The sequence below is a fragment of the Panthera onca genome, chromosome E1 (assembly GCF_046562875.1).
Source record: "Panthera onca isolate mPanOnc1 chromosome E1, mPanOnc1 haplotype 2, whole genome shotgun sequence".
In the NCBI taxonomy this organism is placed as follows: domain Eukaryota; kingdom Metazoa; phylum Chordata; class Mammalia; order Carnivora; family Felidae; genus Panthera; species Panthera onca.
In genome coordinates, this window is record NC_138352.1 from 58251708 (window position 1) to 58274363 (window position 22656).

Sequence of the window (22656 nt, forward strand, 5' to 3'; positions counted from 1 at the left end):
CCAAATCCCACTGTCTTATCATTCAGATATGTAATATTGACTGGGTCTGCAACAATTATTAAAAATAGACCTTATGAGGGGTGCTTGGGTGGCTCAGTCATTTAAGTGTCGGACTTCAGCTCAGGTCATGATCTCATAGTTCGTGAGCTCGAGCCCCGTGTTGGGCTGTGTGCTGACGGCTCAGAGCCTGGAGCCTACTTCGGATTCCGTGTCTCTCTCTTTCTCTGCTCTTCCCCCACTCGCACTCTGTCACTCTCTCTCTCAAAAATAAATAAACATGAAAAAAAATTGTTAATGGACCTTATCATATATCATTATGATAAACAGTGAGCTCCGGGGATTTTGTCATTTCTCTTTAGAATATTTGGGTAATTCTTCATCTTGGAAAAATTTGGGGTTGATCGGCTGTGAGGTGCCTCCCCACATATTTTCTGTCTGTTTATTGTGTGTGACCACCAGTCTTGATCAATCTTTGCAGTTCTTGTACAATTTCTACCTTTTTCTAGAACTGGTTGTCTCACAATTTGTTTTTTTTTTTATTTTTTTTTAACATTTATTTATTTTTGAGACAGAGAGAGAGCATGAACGGGGGAGGGTCAGAGAGAGGGAGACACAGAATCAGAAACAGGCTCCAGGCTCTGAGCGGTCAGCACAGAGCCCGACATGGGGCTCGAACTCACGGACCTCGAGATCACGACCTGAGCCGAAGTCGGCCGCTTAACCGACTGAGCCACCCAGGCGCCCCTCACAATAATTTGTTTTACACTTTCCTAATTGCACAGCAAAAAACATATAAACTCCTTATATTTTTTAATCCATATTTATTGAGCCTCCTTTATTGATGAAAATTAACATATCTTGGTATATTTACTCTTTTCATAAATCATATATCAACTTTTTTGCTTTGAGGTCTTTCACACACTTATTTTAGTTAATTTAGTAATTTCATAATTACTTTTCTGGTTTTTTAAGTCTGTTTATCTATTTTGAGAGAAAGAGAGTGTAGGGGAGGGGGGAGAGGGACCAAGAGAGAGGGAGAGAGAGAATCCCAAGCAGGCTCCACACTGTCAGCACGGAGCCCAACTCAGGGCTTGAACTCACGAACAGTGAGATCATCATTACCTGAGTGGAAATCAAGAGTCAGATGCTCAATCGACTGAGCCACCCAGGCACTCCAATTCCTTTTCCCTTTTTAGCGTCAAAATTGTGGCAGTTTGGTCAGTGGCTTCCATACACTTCCACCGTGACTGGTCTGCAATCCTTGTTTCACAGTCCCATTCTCAAGTCTCCTTGCTCCAGGAGCAGAATCATCCTCTGATGAGTCAGTTCCTTGTAGTGAGAGTCAGGAGTTAGCACAAGTGTCGCTGTTGATGGGCTACGGTCAGGGTCAGAACCAGAAAAACAAAAACAAAACGAATAAAACAAACCAACAAAAAGAGCCAGAAAAACACAGTTTTGTTAAAGGTCATGAGGTCACAGTGGTGTCTCCCATCAGATGTACCTTTTTTCCCCCAATATAAAATCTTAACTTATCGTCGCCACAATACTTCTGCTTCACGTTTTAGTCCTTCACCAATAATGCCATCACATTGCCTTCTCCTGTATTACTCACATGCCCTGCCAGCCGCCATGATCGAGCCGCCTTTGTTGACTCTAATATCTGTTGATTTGGTCTCCTTGTTGCTGTGGACCAACCCGTCCTCGCTCCATAAACATCAGAAAACACAAACTTCCAAGTGTGCACGCACACATGCTGACCAGAGCCAGAATTCCTATGTGTATTGTTCCAGGCAGCCTTCTGACTAGGCACCCTTTAAGACAATGACTCTGGAGTCAAATCATAACTGAGAGAGCTTCAGGGAACGTTCAGTTTTTGTTGTTACGGTTTGGCTAAGCTGTCCCTTGGGAAGCTGGCATTTATTCTCACCAGATATTTCAATTTGATTTTTTAACATTCTTGTTTTTTCTTTTCTTTATTTCTTTTTTATTTGTTTAATGTTTCTTTCTGAGAGAGACACACAGAGTGTGACTGGGGGAGGGGCCGAGAGAGAGGGAGACACAGAATCCGAAGCAGGCCCCAGGCTCCAAGCTGTCAGCACGGAGCCCGAAGTGGGGCTCAAACTCACGTACAGTGAGCTCATGACCTGAGCCAAAGTCAGACGCTTCACCAACGAGCCACCCAGAGGCCCCCTAACTTTCTTGCTTTTTCTGATTTGAAAAGGATCACACAAAGGCATGATAAAGAAGACTGTTTCCTTTCAGAAGTGCTGGGAATCGCTGAAACGTATAAAGATGAAAATGACCATCACTCCAATCACTACCCAGAAATAACTCCTGCTAACATGCTGAAATAGGAAGTGTTGACTGTAAGGAAAGGAACCCACATGTACCTGAAAGAGCTGTAGAACCTCAGGCAAATATTTCATCTGAGATTTCTTACGGTTTCTCTAAAAGGTTCAAAAAAGGGAAGAAATATTAAGAGATATAGTTGGGCCACCCTGCTCTTTTTTTTTATCCCCGACCTTAAGAGTCGTAATGAAAAGTCTTCAATGATGGTATAATTCTGACTTAAAAGTATGCATTTATGGGGCGCCTGTCTGGCTCAGCTGGCATAGCAGGAGACTCTTGATCTCTGGGTTGTCAGTTCCAGCAATATGTTGGGTGCAGAGATTACTTAAAAATAAAATCTTCGGGGTGCCTGGGTGGCTCAGTTTGTTAAGGGTCCGACTCTTGGTTTTGGCCCGGGTCACAATCTCATGAGTTGTGGGATAGAGCTCGGCGATGGGCCTCACAATGGTCTCCTCGCCTGACAACTGGGAACTTACTTGGGGTTCTCTCTCTCTCTCTCAAAATAAAGAAATAAACATTTAAAAATAATAAATAGACAGATAGATAGATAAATAAATAAATAAAAGAGTTATAATGAAAAGTCATCAATGATGGTGTAATTCTAAATTTTTTTTATTTATTTATTTATTTTTTTTAATATTTATTTATTTTTGAGACAGAGAGAGACAGAGCATGAACAGGGGAGGGTCAGAGAGAGGGAGACACAGAATCTGAAACAGGCTCCAGGCTCTGAGCTGTCAGCACAGAGCCCGACGCGGGGCTAGAACTCACAGCCCTCACGGACCGTGAGATCATGACCTGAGCTGAAGTCGGCCGCTTAACTGACTGAGCCACCCAGGCGCCCCATTAATTTTATTTTTTTAGTTTACACCCAAATTAGCTAGCATATAGTGCAACAATTCTAAATTTTTTTAATGTTTATTCTAGAGAGAGAGAGAGAGACAGAGTGTGAGTGGAGGAAAGGCAGACAGAGGGAGACACAGAATCCAAAGCAGGCTCCAGGCTCCAAGCTGTCAGCACAGAGGCCAACGTGGGGCTCGAACCCATGAACTGCGAGATCATGACCTGGGCCGAAGTCAGATGCTTAACCGACTGAACCACCCGGGTGTCCCATAGTTTTACATTAGAATTATACCATCATTGCGGCACCTGGGTGGCTCAGTCAGGTAAGCGTCCGACTTCAGTTCAGGTCATGATCTCTCAGTTCATGGGTTCGAGCCCCACGTCGGACTCTGTGCTGACAGCTCAGAACATGGAGCCCGCTTCGCATTCTGTGTCTCCCTCTCTCTGCCCCTAACCCACTTGCATTCTGTCTCTGTCTCTCTCAAAAATAAATAAACATTTTTTTAAAAAGTATGTGTTTATGAGAAAATGTCATCCTTTACAGTCAAATGGTAGGATAAAAACTGTGGGGTCCAAAGGTCTCAGGCTTTCCCTAATTTTTTTCTCTTTTGTTTACCATACTTTGGGTTTTTATGAACACAATTAACTAATGAGAAACATTTCTTTCAAGGTAAACTTAGTCAACTGTCCCATAAAAATCAGAAGACTTCTCTGATCTCTAACTGGATAATCAAAACCTATTTTTTAATTAAAAAAAAAAAGTTTAAGATCCACACCTACTTTTAGGTTCGTTTGCTGAGAGAAAAGACTAGAGGAACGCAGGGCTGTCAGCAGGTAAATAGACAGGGGGCTGTGCAGAGCTCCCCAGGCACCCACTCAGCTACCGTTGCCTCCCCCCACCACCCCACCCCCACCCCACCCCCAGACCGCCCCCCCAGCAGCGCCATAGCTGTAGCCGCCAGTGGGCACCACCCTCCAGCCCTGGTCTCTCTCTCCCTCACCCCCACATCCAGTGGGTCAGGAAATCCCTATGGCTCCACCTTCAAGTTTATCCAGAACCCATTTGTATTCTAGCCTTAGCCTCCTTCCAGACTCCCCCGCTTCCCACCAGGCCTCCTACAGTCTTCTCTCAACACAACAGTCCCAGTGTCCCAGTTTCTTTTAAAAAAGAAAGTCAGACCCCCGCCATTGGGCTTTAAACACTACGGGGGCTGGGGTGTCTCTCAGAGTAGGAGCTGCACTCCTCTCAGGAGACACACAGGCCCTTATCTCTCTGAGCCCCTCTCCTTCCACTCCGGCCCCTCCTCCGGCCATCCCAGCTCCTGCTCCCTGGAGCAGGCCACACATGCAGCAGACTCAGGGCTAGGCACCAGGGGCTCCCCCTGCCCACCCCTCGAGCTAGGCCCTCCAATACCTGCTTACCAGACGCCCTCACCTCTGTCAAGTCTTTGCCTGACTCTCATCTTCTCAACGAGGCCCTCATGACCACCCTATTTAAAACATCCTCTCTCCCTATAACCCTCTGCATTCCCAGTCCTCCTTCTCTCCTACCCTCTCTTTTGCTTTCCCGTGTTGATCAGATTTATGGTTTGTTGTGTGTCTGCATCACTAAAATATAAGCTGTACCAGGGCAGGAATTTTTTCGTTCACTGATGTGTTCCAGGTGCCTAGAATTGTGCCTGGCACATGGTAGGCACTTGGTAAAAATTCGTTGAAATTGATCAGTTCTCATGCCATAGCAATGGGTAAATGATTTGAATTCGTCAGCTAAAAATACCCTACAGGGGCGCCTGGGTGGCTCAGTCGGTTGAGCATCTGACTCTCCATTTCGGCTCAGGTCATGACCTCGCGGTTTGGGAGTTCAAGCCCCACATCCTCTGCACTGACAGTACAGAACCTTCTTGCGATTCTCTCTTTCCCTCTCTCTCTCCCCTCCCCTGCTTGTGCTCTTTCTCTCTCAAAATAAATAAATAAACTTAAAAAAATTGTTTTTTCATGTTTATTTTTGAGAGAGACAGAGCGCAAGCGGGGGAGGGGCAGAGAGAGAGAGGGAGACACAGAATCCAAAACAGGCTCCAGGCTCTAAGCTGTCAGCACAGAGCCTACCGCAGGGCTTGAACCCACAAACCGTGAGATTATGACCTGAGCTAAAGTCGGTGGCTTAACCGACTGAGCCACCCAGGCGCCCCAGAAACTTTAAAAAAAACACCCTATAAAACTATCTTTTACAAGGCAGCCAAAAAAAATAACAAAGCACATCATGGGGAATCGATTATGGCTGGCAACTATTATAAATCCAAAATGACTGTATGCATAATTAGAGTACCGGTCATCCCTCTGCCCTGCCACCCACGCCCTGAATTACCTGACCAAAGGCGGCCTGGCCTTGTCCGCATGGAAAACGCTCCTCCTTCCGCTTTGTCAGGTCTCAAGTTCATTTTAGAGTTAACAGCCTGCTTTATTTCAGATAGTGGCTTTCTTGAACAGTGCGTCTTTTTATTTTTTGCCAGTTTCTAATCAGCTCTTGGAGGATTTCAATGTTCGTTGTCTTGTGACCCAGCTGTTACTCGAAATTTCTGTACCTGAAGTTCTTGGTCAGTTTCAGCTTCTCACACCCTCGGTTTTCCTCTCTCTTGAATTCTTCTGCTTTGCTGGAGTTTCTCCAACATGTCAAAGCAACTCAAATGTTATTTGTTTGTTCCAGAAAGGGAGCACAGGCAGTAACCTTTCTGCGTCCTTCTCTGTCTGCTTGTGTCCCTCTTTGGTTCATGTCTAGAGTGTTGTCAAGTTTACATTCCAGGTGACTGCTGATGCCACAGAGGCCAGTCTTGGCCGCCACAACTTCCTTCATCGCTTGCTCAAGCTCCCTGTGCATCCCCCTCTCCCTGGCCCTCCCAGTGGCTGTGAAACTGGATAGAAACAGCTAAAGCCAGCTTTCTGAGATAGATGTTCTTTATGCTTGGAGGAAGTAGTGAGCAAATTCAGTGTGTGTCCATCCGATTATATTATGAACTCATCGGTATGTCTTGCCATCAAAGCCTACTGTGAAGAATTTTATAAAAACAAATCACCTACTGACTTGTCACTGGAGAACATCTAGGTTCTTATAAAGCAAGTTTGCCTAGAGCAAAAGATAAGTGAAATAGCCAGAAATATGGAGCATTGCTGCTTTCTATCAACGATCCAGAGGTAAAGGGGCTGTAGGAAGTCAAGAAGTGGGAAAAACTGATGCAGAGTTTCAGGAAAAGGGAGAAAAATTGAGAGACAACCTGGAGGTACCATTCAAGCCTCAGCTTAAAAGGAAATGAAAAAAGAGGGGCGCATGGGTGGCTCAGTCTGCTAAGCATCCAACTCTGGATTTCAGCTCAGGTCATGATCTCATGGTTCATAGGTTCAAGCCGCCCCCCCACTGCCCCGTCGAACTCCATGCTGATGGTGTGGAGCCTGCTTGGGATTCTCTCTGTTCCCCCTCCCCCTTTCCCTGCCCCTCCCATGTGCTCACTTGCTCTCTCAGTCTCAAAAATAAAATAATCTTTCATTTAAAAAAATGAAATGAAAAAAGAAAAGAAAAAGTCATCTGTTGTCTTGTAGCCGTTGATAGAATCGATACAAGGAATTCCGTGGGAGTCTTGGAAAATGGAAATAATGAATACCGTTTTCTGAATTAAGTTAGGACTCAGCACTATTCAAAATCTCTGCTCTTGGGGACGTACATGCATAAAATACCAAGCATTTATTTAATCATAGAAGGGTTAAAACTCTCAAAAACACAAACAACAAATCATTTCCGGAAGGTCACACCTCATCTCTTGATTCCTTGTTTGCATTTGGGGAAACGTCCGATAACCCCACATTCCATGGACAAGGTCTTCAGAGCAACAGGGGAACAAGATGATTAGAAACCCTCTTTCAGGGGGCACCTGGGTGACTCAGTTAAGCATCGACTTCGGCTCAGGTCATGATATCACGGTTTGTGGGTTTGAGCCCCGTGTCAGGCTCTGTGCTGACAGCTCAGAGCCTGGACCCTGCTTCGGATTCTGTGTCTCCCTCTCTATCTGCTCCTCCCCCACTCATGCTCTGTCTCTCCCTCTCAAAAATAAATAAACATTAAAAAAATTATTAAAAAAGAAAGAAAGAAAGAAAGAAAGAAAGAAAGAAAGAAAGAAAGAAAGAAACCCTCTTTCAGGCTGGCTGAACAAGGAGGAGCTCTTTTACCCTTTTTTTTTTCTTTCCTGGCAGAGTCCTGGGCAGCCACAGGCCCACAGCACCCTCTGCTGTTGAGTTGCAAAGGACGGTGCCTGGGTGTTAGGATGAAGACAGCTAATGGATTCTGGTCCTGGGCAAGAAGCAAATTACGAGAGCAGAAAAAATTCAAAATTAGTTTCCATGCAAAACCTCAGGATGAGTTCATCCTGCTGGTAACAGAGCAAAGGCTAAGCAAAATAAAACCGGGCAGCTGAACTTTTCCACCGAGGCAGCTTTTCAGCCTTTTCCAAGCGGAGTGGAAAGCCCCAATTCACCCACACCAAGGCTCCAAAACAGGAAAAATACACCTTTTCTAGTGTCGTTTGCGAAGCGCATGTAACACTGTCTCCATAGAGATTGAGCCCAGAGTAACAGGGAGGGGGAGACCAACAGGCTTAGAATTGCATGTAGGGATTTAGGAGCTTATCTTCTGGACCCCAAAAGAATAACGACCTAGTTTTTCAGTTCTGGCACTATAATGTACGTGCAGGCCCTAACAGAGGTAAGATTAGAGGCTACGTGGCAACGTTATAATGAAAGGTTTTCACTTCTATTTGTAGATTGCTTAATTGATCCTTTTTCCTTGCCAAAGGCACCAGACAGCCTTCAGATCCTTAAATGCTCCCATCTTAAAATCATTTATTTAACCATGAGAGAGATACTAGTTTGTAAGCAAAAAGATATTCATCATATACATAAAGCTGTGTCTTTTAAAGTATATTCGTAGACTCAGAGAGGCCAAGCAGCATGGTGGTTAGGCAGGCTGCCGGTTCAAAATGCGCCCTGTCCTTTACTACCTGGGTGACCTCAGGCAAGCTCCTTACCTCTCTGCGTCTCTGTATCCTCACCTGTAAAATGGGGATGACAATAGGATCTATCTCCTGGAGTTGTTATGAGACTTGAGTGAGTTATTTACAAACTGCTTCGCACCGTGTCTGGCAGAACTAGGTAAGTACAGGTTTAATACCAATCAATAAGTAAACAATACCAAACAATAGAAAATAAAAAGTGCGTGGTGGCACTGAAGACTGCTTTTCAATACCTGTAATTGCAATCAACAGAGTTTTTTTTATCAAGCGAGCCTTCCCTGTGCTCATGAGGCCTTCAATGGTGATGTCTTTGTCACCCTCTTTCTGCTTAGGGTGCAACACAGCGTTTAGCTTCCGCTAGTGGGGAGAAAGGTGGCCTCTTGGGGTCAGAAAAAATGGCCCAGCAGTGATGGGGAGAGGTCCATTTGGATGCAGAAGGAAAACGAGCTTCATGTCTGTCTTATTTTTTGCCTCCTTATAACGGTCAGGTGAAAGGCATCCAAAATACAGAGGGCTCAGCAATGAATCCAGCAGCCTCTTCAAGACCCTGGTCACCTTCTGGGGCTAGGGGACAATTTGCAGCTCCAGAATTTCTTTTCAATTTATTTTTATTTTTTAGAAGTTAATTATTTATTTATTTATAGACAGACAGAGAGAGAGAGAGAGAGAGAGAACGCATATGTGAGCAGGGGAGAAGGGCAGAGGGAAAGGGAGAGAGAATCTTAGGCTCCCTGTTCAGTGTGCAGCCAGACATGGGATGAGGCTCAGTCATGACCTGAGCCGAAATCAGGAGTCTGACACTCAACCGACTGAGCCAGCACCAGAATTTCTATCAAGGGGCTCGACGATGGCCATCTGGTGGGAAGGGAAACCAGCAGAGTTGTCAAAACAAACTGGTTTTGTTTGCCTATTCAGCACACCGCTTTATTTGCGGTGCCATGGATGCTGGCGATCATGGGGGCCTACCTTCTCCCCGGGCCTCCCCTGTCACTGCCATGACCCTTCCCTGCTCCCCTCGCCCACACTACCCTGTTTTACTTTGCCCTGTTCTTTTCCTTGGTGACTTAACAGAGTGTATAATTTTACATTTATTTGCTCGTCTCTTTCCTGTCTGTCTCCTCCATGGCAGTAAATGCCGTAAGCACAGTGACCACATCTGTTATTTACCAGTGTGGCCCAGTTCTTACATCCAGTTTCCAGTTTCTGGCACACATTACCTTCTCAGTAAGTATCTGTGGAATACATGGACAAATGAATTCTGTGGTTGTTTATCATATGCACCAGTTAACAACAACAAAAACAAGTTAGATGACATGAAAGGAAAAGGGAGGGAACGTTCACAGAAGAAAATGTTGATTCCTCCCTTATTTCTGAAAACCTTGGCTTTGAGGTTGGTATCTGAGGACTAGCAGGGATATTGACCAGCAAGCCTTGATTGCAGGTTGCTTCTGCAGGGAGTTTATGAAAGGGCAAAAGAGAGAGAAGTCTGTCCTTACGAGAGCCTCTTTGCTCTGGACATGGGCCCCGCTCTTGTTCCCTAAAGTTTAGAGTCTGGCTCTCTGCCAGCGGTAGTCTGCACAGAAGGTGCAGACCTTTCTGGAAAAAGAGGGAAATTTCTCCGTCACTCTTTCCCGAATAGCCTTGGTTGCCCTCCACCTAAGGTGCTTTAGTCATAGTTTGGATCTAATTCAGGAAAGGAACCAGAGATGCAAGCTTTATGCAAAAGAGTTTTTCATTAGGGCCTGTAGAGCCGTCTGTTTTCCCTGTGAGGCCCAGGACTTTAAGTTCTTAAGGAAAAGACCTGGCATTCTAGCATAGCTTAGCTGACTCACTGGTTTCCACTCAGGACATGTAGGCACGCTGCCTTCTTAAATTCAGTCTGCCTCCTGCTCTCTGTCCATCTCTTATCTGACATCTTTTGTTTCCCATACTAACATCAGACCCAATACCTATACATGCACCTGCAGGCACACGGGAGACCCTCGCCTTGGTGCGAGCCACAGTATCAAATGTCTTCAGCAATTCATGGGCACTTAAGTCATAAAACTTAAGAGGAAGGAGCCCCTTCTCATGATTTCTATGCTGTAAAAGTGGGTTACAACAATGTTCCTGAATATATAATCTATGTGTGTGTGTGTACATTAAACTCTAGCACATTTTGTGCGGATTAATAAAATACCTATTGTTCTGCTTGTGCTCATTTAATGTTACTCTAATAAATGATTAAACTCATTCTGCTTCATTTTTGGGTGAACCTCACAAATGACAATCGACCCTGTATTTTTCATATTTCAGGAAGTCCCTTCTTTCTTAGGTGCTGTGTTCACATCCCTATTTTGAAGTCAAGAAACTAAAGCTCAGGGAAGAGTCTCAGCAGGGAGACCATCCTGGTTTGCGACTGTGGTTCTAGTGTCATGTGTGGAGCACCCCCTTCACCCTTTGAGGTATCTGAGTTTGGGTAATAAATGATATGGTTATCCTAGGTCTTTGTGAGCAGAACGCACATGAGCGATGGCAATCAAGGGTGGCCTCCAGTCCACTGCTCTCGTATCACACCCTGATGAAGCAGAAACAGAGGACAAAGGGAGATCTCACACACACACGAGAAAATAAATTCCAATGGGTCTCTGTTGGGGCACCTGGGTGCTTAGTCAGTTAAGTGTCCGACTTTGGCTCAGGTCATGATCTCGAATTCTGCGGATTCAAGCCCTGTGTAGGTCTCTGTGCTGACAGCTCAGAGCCTGGAGCCTGCTTTGGATTCTGTCTCCCTCTCTGTGTTCCTCCCTCACTTGCACTCTCTCCCTCAAAAATAAAAAACATTAAAAAAAAAAAAAAATGGGTCTCTGGGGCGCCTGGGTGGCTCAGTCGGTTGAGTGTCTGACTTTGGCTCAGGTCATGATCCTACAGCTCATGGGTTTGAGCCCCCCATCGTCAGGCTCTGTGCTGACAGCTCAGAGCCTGGAGCCTGCTTCAGATTCTGTGTCTCCCTCTCTCTCTGCCCCTCCCCTGCTCACACTGTGTCCCTCTCCTTCAAAAATAAACAAACATTAAGTTTAAAAATAAATAATCACTTTCTTTTTTTCTGGTTTTACCACCCATGGGTGCACAAAGCCAGGACTTCTACTCGGGTCTATGAAACTCCAATGTCTTTGTTCTTAACTTCGAGATACTTCCTCTTGTCCTAACAGTTGCTGAAAGATTGGTTTAAATCCTCCACCAAGCATGGATTTGTTTCTTCTTTTAGCTGTCAACTTCTGCTTTACATATTTTGAGGCTGTTATTAGATGCAAATTTAGAATACTTTGTCTTCCTTTTATCATTACGTATCCCTCTTGATCTCTAACAGTGATTCTGAAAGTCTCAATAATATGACACCAGGGGTGCCTGGATGGCTCAGTCAGTTAAGTGTCTGACTCTTGATTTCAGCTCAGGTCCTGATCTCACAGTTAGTGGGATTGAGCCCCACGACGGGCTTTGTGCTGACAGTGAGGAACCTGCTTGGGATCTCTCTCAAAATCCATAAACATTAAAATAATAATAACGTAACACAAGCTCTCTTTGGGTTAGTCTTCCGGGATACCTTTTTCCATCTCTTTTCTGTCTCAGTAACACACTTAGAGCATCTTTCTACTATATTTGTGTGGCGTCTTGACCTATTTGCAAAGTCATTGATACTTTTTAGTTCTAAAACACAGGACTAGGAAAATAAGGGAAAAAAAAAAAGAAAACAAGATATGATTGAATCTAAGCCCGAGGTTGAACCTCCAGACTGACTCGCCCTCCCCTAGACAGTCACATTTCCACAGGAAGAAAGGTTGCAGCTGCTCTTTAGAGAAATTAGTACACTTCCTCAACATAATGCTCCCTTGTGGAGGTTATGACTAACAGGGGCCAAATTAGAAAGCTGTTTATTCACAGATACTCATCGCGTAAACACACCAGAGAATACTGAATAAATCAGTCATATGCATGTGGTACCATAACCATTTCAAGTCAAGCTATTTTATTGTTCAAGAGACTCTGTGGTCACAGGAGGCCCGTTCTCAACAGCAGGAGCCCCAGGGAAGTGTCCAGATCCTCACTCCTCAGCACTCTGAGTGCTGATGTAGTCCTGGAGAAGCGCCTGCACCTCTGCCCGCCGGCTCATCTTGGTGGCCTTGCCCTGGAAGCGGCCTTTCTTTCCGGCTCCTTTGCCTTCCAGGACCTCAGCCACCCTGGGGAGCAGAGAGACACTCAGGCAGGAAGTCTTCAAGGGAAAGGCCACAGAAAAACCAAGGGCAGCTCAGAGTCCTTCCCCACAGCCAGGGCCGAGGGGAAAGAAAGATGGCTTCTAGAAACCCTTCTTAAAAATACTTGCACATATGCAGAGATATATGGACCATGTTTATTGTAAGAGTGAAGAACTTGGGGAACAAAAAATGAACTAGTATTTGTTATTCTACATATTTTTTTAAAAAGCGTGAATACTGGATACAACAGAAGAGTCTAGAAATGGGAGGCTAGATAAATTATGGCAACACTCCTGGGATTGTCCACTACGGGTAAGGAGCTGCGGACACAAAAGCCTGTGGGGAGCAGCAGTGAAGCAAGCTGGGGGGGGGGGGGGCGGTGGCGGGGGGTGAGTGAGAAGGGAGGGGAATGTGGACAGAGGGACAAGCCTGTCCTGTCTGAAGCAGGCAGTCACCACCCAGTTCCTCACAGCTATTGCCATGTGGGCCCAGTGTTGCCAGAGCATGCCTTTCTTTTCCTTTTGTGAGAAATGCTAGAACTCTACATTTTTATGTATAAATCTCCTAGTTTTAAAATGTAACAACTAACTTTGAAATTTTAAAATCAGGGTGCCTGAGTGGCTCAGTCGGTTAAGCGTCTGACTCTTGATCTCAGCTCAGGTCTGGACGTCAGGGTCCCGAGCTCCTGGCCTGTGCCGGGCTCCATGCTGAGCATGGAGCCTACTTAAAAAAAATAAAATAAAAAATTTAAAATAGTAAACAGCCCAAACTAATCTGTAGGCCACATCTGGCTGCCTGTCAGGAACCTCCGCTTTAATTTCTTATGTTTTCCTTTGAAAACTCACCAGAGCCAATCAGGACTTTGAAAACCCTAAACACCAGAAAGAACAGGGGACACTACACTCTGTATCTAATTTAAAGTGAGAAAATATAGGGGCACCTGGGTGGCTCAGTTGGTTAAGTGTCCTAGACTCTTGATTTTGGCTAAGGTCATGATCTCACAGTTGGTGAGATCGAGCCCCAAGTCAGGCTCTGCACTCACTGCACAGAGCCTGCTTGGGATTCTCTCTCTCCCCCTCCCTGCCCCTCCCCCGCTCAAGTGCGCATGCTTGCTCTCTCTGAAAATAAGTAATGTTTTTTTTTTAAACATTAAAAAATAAAGTAAGAAAATATAAGCAATGAGGGTAAAGAAATTCAACAAAGTCCTAATTTTCCCATGACAATTACATCAATGCTGATTTTTACTTAGTCTTAAAATCCTAATCTCTTCTCCAGAATAGTTGGTCTGTGTCTGTGCTTTGCTGGTGCCTTAGTCACCTGTTTTATTGGCCTAGTGATAATACAGCACCTGAATTCGTGCGTCATTTATGTTATCTCAATTTCTAAAAGAAAAAACAGAAAAGCATAGGAGATTTGGAGCAAAAAAGACCTAGGTTTGAGTCTCAGTTCTACCAACTGTGAGATCTCAGGCACATGATATGTAGTTCATCGTCTGTAAAATTAGGAATGACTGCGGTGATAATTGTTCCTGCTCAGCCCACCTCATATGCCTGTGATGTGAATCAAAATGAGATCACAGATGTGGTGGCCCTCTTTGTGGGTCAAGGGCTCTACTAGCAGGTTAGTGCAGACAGTCCACAGATTACCTGGGGCCCAGGGTTTCCACGGCTTCAGCTGGCCCTGCCAGTAAGAAGAGCCCAGCACCTTTCTCATCACCCACAGTTAAGAACAGGAGGGTCTCCTAGGAGGTAAGATAAAGAGAAGTCCTGATACTTGAGAAGTAGGGTCAATCCCCCTAAATGCTGCCCTCTCCTCACTCTCAAGATCAGACTTTTGCCCTTAAACCATGGGTGATGTTCCTGATGAGAGATAATGCAGCCCCTATGTTCTGGCCCACCAGGGCCAAGAAACTTTTTTGAGAATGACTATAGGAACTTAGGTTAAACATTAAGAAGGCAGAAGGCTGCTGACCATGGCCAGGCACTAAATGCCTTTTGTGACCTGACTCCCATCGACTTTTGCAGCCTGCCCACTGCTTTCCCTCACACAGCCTGCGCCTGCCACTGCCTAAAGCTGCCTGTCTCCCTCTGCCTGGCTACCTTTGCTTCCTCATCTGATGACCACTAGGCAGTTCTGCAGGCCACTCCCCTGGGGGCTCCCCACTCTTTCAGGTAACATGTTGTTCCACTTCCAGCATTCACCGCCCGAAATTAGAAATGTCACCATACGGTACATTTGCCTCCCAGACTGGAGAGTGAGCTCCTTGAGAATCAGTATGCTTTACACAGGACTATAAAAAGAGACATGTACACTGTTTGGCCCGGGGCAGGTACCCCAAAGAGTGTTTTTTGGAGTAAATGCAAAAGAGAGACCTGGAAATCATGAAGTTGCAGACTACCAGGATGGCACCAGAAGCCAGAGGAGAAGGAAAATGGAAAGGATGGCCTTCAAAGGGCCTAGCCAGCCCCATCGCTTCTAAAACCAGGCCCTTGGCACATATAAATGTGGGTGGCTTGGAAGAGTTTCGGCTCTGATAAAAGGAACTCAGAAGCTGGTAAATATTGCAGCCCCAGAGAGGTCACTATCACAGATCTCACAGCTACTGCTAAAAAAAAAAAAAAACCAGTACTGAATGAATTTCAATTCCCTACTCTTCATGCATTCACGGGAGGGACTTCAGCTAAACTAATGCCCCTCACTTAGGTCTCTACCCAGGAGAGATCAAGAATCTCATGCTCCTCTTACCTCTGACCCAATCTCATTGGCAATGATATTCATGAACTCAGAATCCCCCTCCTTCCTACAACAAAGGACACAGACGTCAGATCCAGCTTGGAGCAGGAGATGGGAAACTGCAGGAAGCTCCTCTCCTCCTCATAAGGCTGGCCTTGTGGCAGGCTGTCTGTGTGAAGCCCCAGACTCTCTCAGCAAAGACAGAGAGTGCTGGCTGAGAGCCAGCAACATTTCCTTCTCGGCAGTTTATAGCATGCTTTGTATTTATTTCTGCCTCCCTTCAACAAGATCGGTCAGGTAAGGAGACATCTGTTAGATGGTGAAGGAGGTGAGGGAAGGTGGTAATGAAAGTTACAGTGTTACTATGAAGATGCTCTTATAGAACCCAGGAAATCTGGAAGGTAACACATCCCCTCAGGTCTGCTCAGCCTTGAGAAAGCAGTGAGTGACCCACCCCCTCCCACTCTCCCCTGGTGCAGTGCCTCCCACTAGGCACTGCACCAGGGGAGAGGCTGAGCCCCAAGCCCAGCAGCCCCATACCCTGTGTCTCACCTATGTAACGTGACCACACCTCCCCAGTCCGGGCTGTTCCGCAGGCTGTGGGCAATGTGCACGGCCAGGTCTCTGAGTAGATTCAGGTTGTTCTGCAACAGATGCCGGAACTCAACAGACAGAAGGAGTAACAGGGGAGCTCACCATCTTCGCCCCACTTCATTCCCCCTCACTCCGGCTCTGATGAACTGGTTAGGACCTCTCCAACCTCGATGGAATAAATCACCTTCTGCAAGAGCTTGGAAGAGTTCTGTAGCTTCTTCACTGCTTCCACGTGATCCTCTGCTCCACACCTGCAAGAGAAAGGTGTGTGGTCACCTGCCCGGCTTCCCAAACTGCTTTTGGGATGAGGTGTATATCCATGATGCCCTTCTTTCTTAAAAAAAAAAAAAAAAATTTTTTAACGTTTATTTATTTTTGAGAGAGAGACAGAGACAGAGAATGTGAGCAGGGGAGGGGCAGACAGAAAGGGAGACACAGAATCCGAAGCAGGCTCCAAGCTCTGAGCTGTCAGCACAGAGCCTGACGCGGGGCTCGAACTCACAGTCCATGAGATCATGACCTGAGCTGACGTCGGACACCTAACCAACTGAGCCACCCAGGTGCCCCACCATGATGCCCTTCTTGATAGTCTCCCTCCAGATGGGGACCTGGGGACCTTCCAAGGAGGCTGCCTAAGCAACTGACGAAGAAGATATAAAGGAATAAACCATTTTACATGGGTCTGACTTACCATCCAAAGTGCTTCATCACTTATGATTGCATCTTACCCCCCACCCCGTCCGCCCCGAGATAAAGAGAGAACTGTCTACCCCACAGGTAGGAGAGCTGAACTTGGGGTGGCCAGGACCTGAGACATGGGGGCAGCAGGGGGCATACTTAAGCAGCGTGGTCAGTGCTTTTTCAGTTCCGTGGCTTCTCTCCATCCACTTCAGCACCCGGTTCCCAGCCAGAAATGCCAGGTTGGTTTTGTTCTTTTTCCCCTTCTCGGTGCCCAGAATTTTAATGACCTACATGAGGCAAGGGAGTAACACAAGCACAGGTATAAACTGAAGTGGGTGCCAGAGCCGAGGGAGGAGATCCCTAGACCTGTGCCCCAGCTGGGAAGCACTGAAGGAGTGACTTCAGCCGGGCCTCCTCAGCTGTCCCCCTCGATCACGCTCAGCCCTCTCGTGATCCCCACTTCCCTAACACCCTCTCTCCCAACCACTCAAGAGCCCTTCTTTACCCACCTGAAGGTCACTGAGATTGCTCACATGGGTCCCACAGCACATGTTGGAATCAACGCTCTCGATGGTAACAACTCGAACGGGCCCAGCATGATCGTCGGGCAAACCCCGGCCCCTCACCTAGAACACAGCAGAGGGAGAAGGGCTGTCTGAATTTTGATGACGGGCCCTTGGAGGGCCATTCTACAGACGCTGCCGCACTGGCTCTCTCTCACCTGCTCCACCTCAGGGTCATCCAGGCTCAGCTCTCGCACATTCACAGGCAGGCGGTCTCTGATTTTTTCATTGACGCTCTGCTCAATGGCAGCCACCTGCTCTGCAGTCACAGAGGGGCTGTCCAGCTCAATCACACTCCGGAGCCGCCCTAACTCCCTGCCAGAAGAAGTGCAGCAGTCACAGGGTGCTGATGATGACAGTAAGAATATAACAAAGTCTACAAAGAATGTTCACATAAATTCTCTTATTTAATCCTCACAAAAACCCTCCAAGGTAGAGACTGCCAGTCATTTCCTTTTTTATGGGTGAGGAGTAGGAAGGAATGTGATCAAGATCATGCAGCCAGAATTCACCCTCTGGCTCTCTGGGCTCCAAACTCCATGTTCTTTCCTTCTTGCATCCTCATGCTTCCCCTGAGACACACAAGGTCACCCACCACCCCCACCCTAAGGGGAACAGGAGAACACAGCAGATTTTGAACCCTATCCTTTCTTTTATCCTCCTACCCCGACCCATTACTGGGAGAGGAGCTGGCAGTCTGGGACCTGCGACCTATGGTTAGTCTTAGGTCCCCTGCTCACCAGGATGTGGTCTTCAACCCAAACAGATGGTCAGCAACTGCTGTGATGAGATGCTGCCCTGAGCGGAGAGAGCAAGAGACAGGGTAGAATGAGAAGTGCAGCCAGCCACATGCTCCCTGATATCATCACAGAGATTCTCCCCGTGGAAGACCTGCCGGGTACTGGCTAATAATACTCTTATCAGATATTTTACTGAAAATCCTCACGAGAACCCTACAAAAAGCTTTACGATGCCGTTTCACAAATGACCTCTATCAGGCGTCTGGGGGAAAGACAATGAGAGCTGGGACCAGGATGACTGTGCTAACAGTGGAAGGAAGTGGAGAGATGTTCAGAAGATAAACTGCCAGGACTCAGTGGTTGGCTCTCCCCAAAGAGGTGTCTGCACTGACTTTCAGGATTTGAGCAACCAGGTGAATGTTCACGAACACCTGGTCTGGGGGAGGAAATGCCTATTTAAGTCCATTTTGAACACGTTGAATTTAAAGAGCCTAGGAGATATCCAGGTAAAGCCAAAAAGTGGGAGGTTGGTAAAACTCAAATCCAGAGGTTATTCTAATACTTTTACTTTAATTGTTCACATTGTTATAACATTTATCACCTACTGTCTGAAACGGAGCTGATTCTGATTACGTCTGTCCTTTCCAAAAGGTTAACCCCCAGAGAACCCAAAGACGTCCCAATCATTATGGCATTCCCATCCATGGCAACAGCCCCTCCTGCAGATCCCCCAGGCCGCCCCGCCTACCTGAATGCTGCTGCATGTGGTCAAACCTTCGCTCCCAGTCCACCCGGACCTGGACTTCAGTCCCTGGGGCCAGGGCTGTCTGTGTGAAATGATCAGCCTGAGCCCCGCGGCGGGTCACTCGCAACACAGAGATGTCATTGATCGTACCGTGGTCATCAGGCTGGGGAAAGAAGTAAAACTAATCAGCGGTGGGAGACAGAGCTCACCTTAACTCCTGGATACAAAGACCCTCTAGGGAACGTATGTGAGAAACACACCCAGAATCTGAGATTCCCTAAGGGACAAGAGGCACTGTCCAGTGAGGTGGTCCACTTTGTTCTGTGAGGGGATTCTATTCTCTTCACTCTGAACACCCATATATTTTGTTCTTGAGAACAAAACAGCAGACTTAAAACAGAGATTATAACTACAAAAAACAAAGATTTTAGTAAAACCCAAAGAAATGTAATCGTCACTCTCACTGCCTTTAGATTCTTATCTTCCAAGAGTTTCTAAAATGGTTTGATTTTCCTTCCATCCTCCGCACTATTACTAGAATTAGATACAAAAATATTCACTCGTTTTAAGGACGCCTGGCTGGCTCAGTCAGTGGAGCATGCGACTCTTGATCTCCAGGTCATGAGTTCGAGCTCCATGTTGGGTGTAGAGATTACTTTAAAAAAAATAAAGAACAAAAACATTCATTCGCTTAAAAAAATATCTAGTGATACCTGCTTACAAGATCTGGCCATGACCCCAGAATACAATATAAACAAGACAAAGCCCCTCATGGATCTTAAGCGTCTGGAAAAAAAATACACACACACAGGTCACTGCAATATGATCTACAACACGCTATAATGTAAAAAAGTACACTGTTCTAGAGGAGTTCACAGGAAAAAGACCTAATAGTCTCAAGGAATTAGGGAAGAAACGTATACAATGAGTCTTTCTATAGTTGCCTGAGGTTACAGGTCTTCCATCAGCAGAAAACCCCTGTAATAATGACGCTGATATGAAATTGGAACTTTCTCGCTATCAAGTTTACTGACCATGTTCTCTCGTTTCACTTCTTTGCCTAAGTACTTCATGGTTCACCACAGCTTCTTGAATGAAGTCCACACACCTTAACACATCCTTCAAGTTCCTCTGAACTGACCCCAACTGACCTTTCCAAGGTCACCTCCAGCCTGTCATCAACACACACCATAGGCTCCAACTATATTAGACTACTTGCCTTTAACTAGACCTGTCGGATTCCTTCAGCCTTCCCTGCCTTTGTCTGTGCTATTATCCCTGCTGGAAAAAGCCTCTCCCATAACGCCCACCTTTTTGCTGTTATTACCCTCCTTTCTCCAGTTCATGTTGGACCTTGTCCCTATCCCATCACAGCACAAATAAGCCTGTCCTCTGTTGTGCTCCCTCAGGGGGAGCGTTTCCAGTCCCTGTCAAACACCCTAAGCTAATTCCTAATTCCTTTGCACTTGTTTTCTCGCTGCCTGGAATACTTGCTCCTTTCCCCCAAACACCATTAGGTAACTGCAATGGTTTACCCACTCCCTTCACTTAGGTCTGTACTGAAATAACTTCCCCCCTACTTAGGAGAACATCTCATGACTGTCTTTCCCTCAAGCTTTAATTTTCTTTAGAGCACTTACCAAACCAAGCACTCTATTTTATCTATTCACCATTTTGTCTGTCTTCTCCGATAAATATTCTCTGTATGTAGAGATACTGTCTTGTTCACCCCTTATCCTCAGAACCTGGAATAAGTACCCAGGATATGTTATGGCCCAGTAAGTATGCGTTGGTAAGTATCTGTTGAATGAACAAACGAGCCGAATTGAACTAACTTCCATCTGTATTCATCACGGCTGGGGCAGAGGGGCAAGAGGGCATTTCCTGAGCAGAAAGGAATGAGGGGCTTCCTGGGAGCGGGTCGGGGTGAGGCGCGGGCCTGGTACCTGTCCCCCGCCCTCGGGGAAAAGCAGCGTGTCTTCCAGCACCACTTGGAAGCCACTCAGCACTTCCTTCTTGCCGTTGCTTCCTTCGGTCTGTAGCTCCGCGGGACGGCAGGAGACCACGGTGGTGGTGAACTGCACAGAGAGGGACACAGAATAAGGCGGACCCCAGCCCTCAAGACACCGGGACTGAGTCTCTCCCCGCAGCCCCTGCACGCGGCTCCATCTTCCCGCACCGCCCCATCCGCCCGGCAGCTGCAGGTGCCTCGCCCAGCCGGCCGCACCTCGCGGGCATAGCTGTCGCGCTGACACCGGAACGCCATCGCCGCTGTCTCCCGGGACGCGGAGAGACGCGGGAACCCTCGCACACTGGACGGCCCGCGGGCGGACGGAGAGCCGTGCGGGACAATCTTCACTGAGAGCGCGTCTCCGCGCAGAAGCACGAGGACAAGGGACGGGGTGTGGCTTGGACAAATTTACCGAAAACGCGATTTGTAGACGTTCCGGGGCGCCTAGCACCTGTTTGAAGACTTTGGCAAGGACCTGAAAACAAAATAAAACTGCGCTCGGCCGGGATTTGTCAAGGCACTTAGGTCAGCCTCCCGCAGTCTCGGCTGGGGAAAGAGGAGGTTGGGGCGGGGGGGTACGGACATGGATCCAGGGCACTGCTGCTCAATAGAAATTAGTGCAAGCCATATACGCTAATGTTTCATTGAAACCAACAGATCCAGAATATTATGTCATTTAATAAGTGTAAAATTAAGTGAGATTTTTTTTTTCTGCACAAAATTTTCAAAAGCTGATGTGTATTTATGCTTATAGCACATCTCAGCTTGCACTAGCCACATCTCGGTACTCAATAATCACATGCACTCAATAACCACATGTGACTAGTGTTACCTAACTGGACAGTGTAGAAAAGAAAGGCTAACAGAAATTAACAAACTGTAATCAGCGCCTTAAAACGTTAAACAGATTAAATGTTAGAATTAACTTCCTGCTTTCTTAAATCAAATAATAAAAAGCTTGAAGACGCCAGGTGTATCAGAATTTAGGATTTTTTCAGATTTTAGGCAGTAATGCAGAGCATACCCACCATGTGTTTTGTATGTGAATGTATGTATGTGTTTATGAACCCCATGTGTTCCATTTGGAATTCTGGAGCAACATCATGTCATCCAAAGCATTACTATTTATGCTGAGAAATAAATGCACTAAATAGAATAAACGAATACTATAAATAGCTTCACATCATTTTAGGGCAGGTTTTGCTGTCAAATGAGTTTTGCTGTCAATTTTTTTAAGTGGGTTTTCAGATTTTTTCTCGGTTTTCAGAATTGTGGATAAGGGAGGGACATATGCTATACAAGTTCAAGTCCCAACTCTGCCACGTATTGTTACCCGTTCAATCACCTATAAAGAAAACCTAATTATAAAGTTGATATGAGGTTCAAAATTTTTATTAAGATAATATATAAAGACTTAGTAAATTGTACAGCATGATACAAGTACAACTTTGTATTACCAGACTTTTTAAAAAGCTTAAGAAGTAATGTCAATAGCAAAATGGGCAAAAGGTATGGACAGAGCACCTTAAAAGAAATACCAATCACTAATAAAAATAAACAATGAACAATCTTATAATTAAAAGTAAATTAAGTCGAGTACAATTTTTTATCTTTGTGAGTATCTAAAAGGTTTTGAAGAACGGGCCACTCTGTTGGTGGGAGCAGGAATGGGTCCAGTTTAGCTAAGAGCAACTTGGGCAACAGCTATCAAAACGTTTAAATGTATCTACTACTCTTTGACCTAGCAATTCCACTTCTAGGAATTTACCCTACAGATATTCTTGCCAAACATATAAAGATCTATTTTTGAATCCTTGTTGCAGCATTGTTTGAAAACTGAAAAAGACTAACAACAACCTAAATGTCCCTCAGTGAGGAATCGGTTACATTGTGGAAAGTATATTTAGCTGAATACCATGTAGCCATGAAAAAGAGATCTATATACACCAACTTGGAAACAGCCCCAATATATATTAAGTTTAAACAAGCAGGGTTTAAATGTACATAGTATGATTTCAAATGTGTACACACACTGCATTTGCTTATAGGTCTATTAAGTTTACAAAAATTTTTTATATTTTATTTATTTTTGAGAGAGAGAGAGAGAGAGAAAG

At 45.8% G+C, this 22656-nt stretch overlaps 2 protein-coding genes across 2 annotated transcripts in view; both read right to left on the minus strand.

Moving 5' to 3' along the window:
• The window catches only part of PTGES3L (prostaglandin E synthase 3 like), a 98971-nt gene that overhangs the window by 70419 nt on the left and 5896 nt on the right, over positions 1–22656 (minus strand). The gene's annotated exons all lie outside the window — the stretch shown is intronic.
• On the minus strand, positions 12229–20894 carry AARSD1 (alanyl-tRNA synthetase domain containing 1). Its single transcript, XM_060646008.3, has 12 exons — positions 20759–20894; positions 20478–20609; positions 18535–18694; positions 17787–17844; positions 17205–17361; positions 16993–17109; positions 16640–16770; positions 15987–16053; positions 15761–15852; positions 15221–15275; positions 14122–14216; positions 12229–12460 (listed from the first exon to the last, which is right to left on the minus strand). The coding sequence occupies exons 1-12, from the start codon at positions 20795–20797 to the stop codon at positions 12325–12327; spliced, it is 1239 nt and encodes a 412-aa protein (XP_060501991.3). The 5' UTR covers positions 20798–20894; the 3' UTR covers positions 12229–12324.

What these genes read in the sequence shown, in the direction of transcription:
- AARSD1 (XM_060646008.3), bottom strand. Translation starts at nt 20,797, where the DNA reads ATGGCGTTCCGGTGTCAGCGCGACAGCTATGCCCGCGAG. An exon ending in CCACATGCAGCAGCATTCAG is followed by an intron (nt 17,845 to 18,534) that starts GTAGGCGGGGCG and finishes CTCTCCGCTCAG; the next exon opens with GGCAGCATCTCATCACAGCA. An exon ending in GTGGAAACCCTGGGCCCCAG is followed by an intron (nt 12,461 to 14,121) that starts GTAATCTGTGGA and finishes TCTGCTCCCCAG; the next exon opens with GGTGGCTGAGGTCCTGGAAG.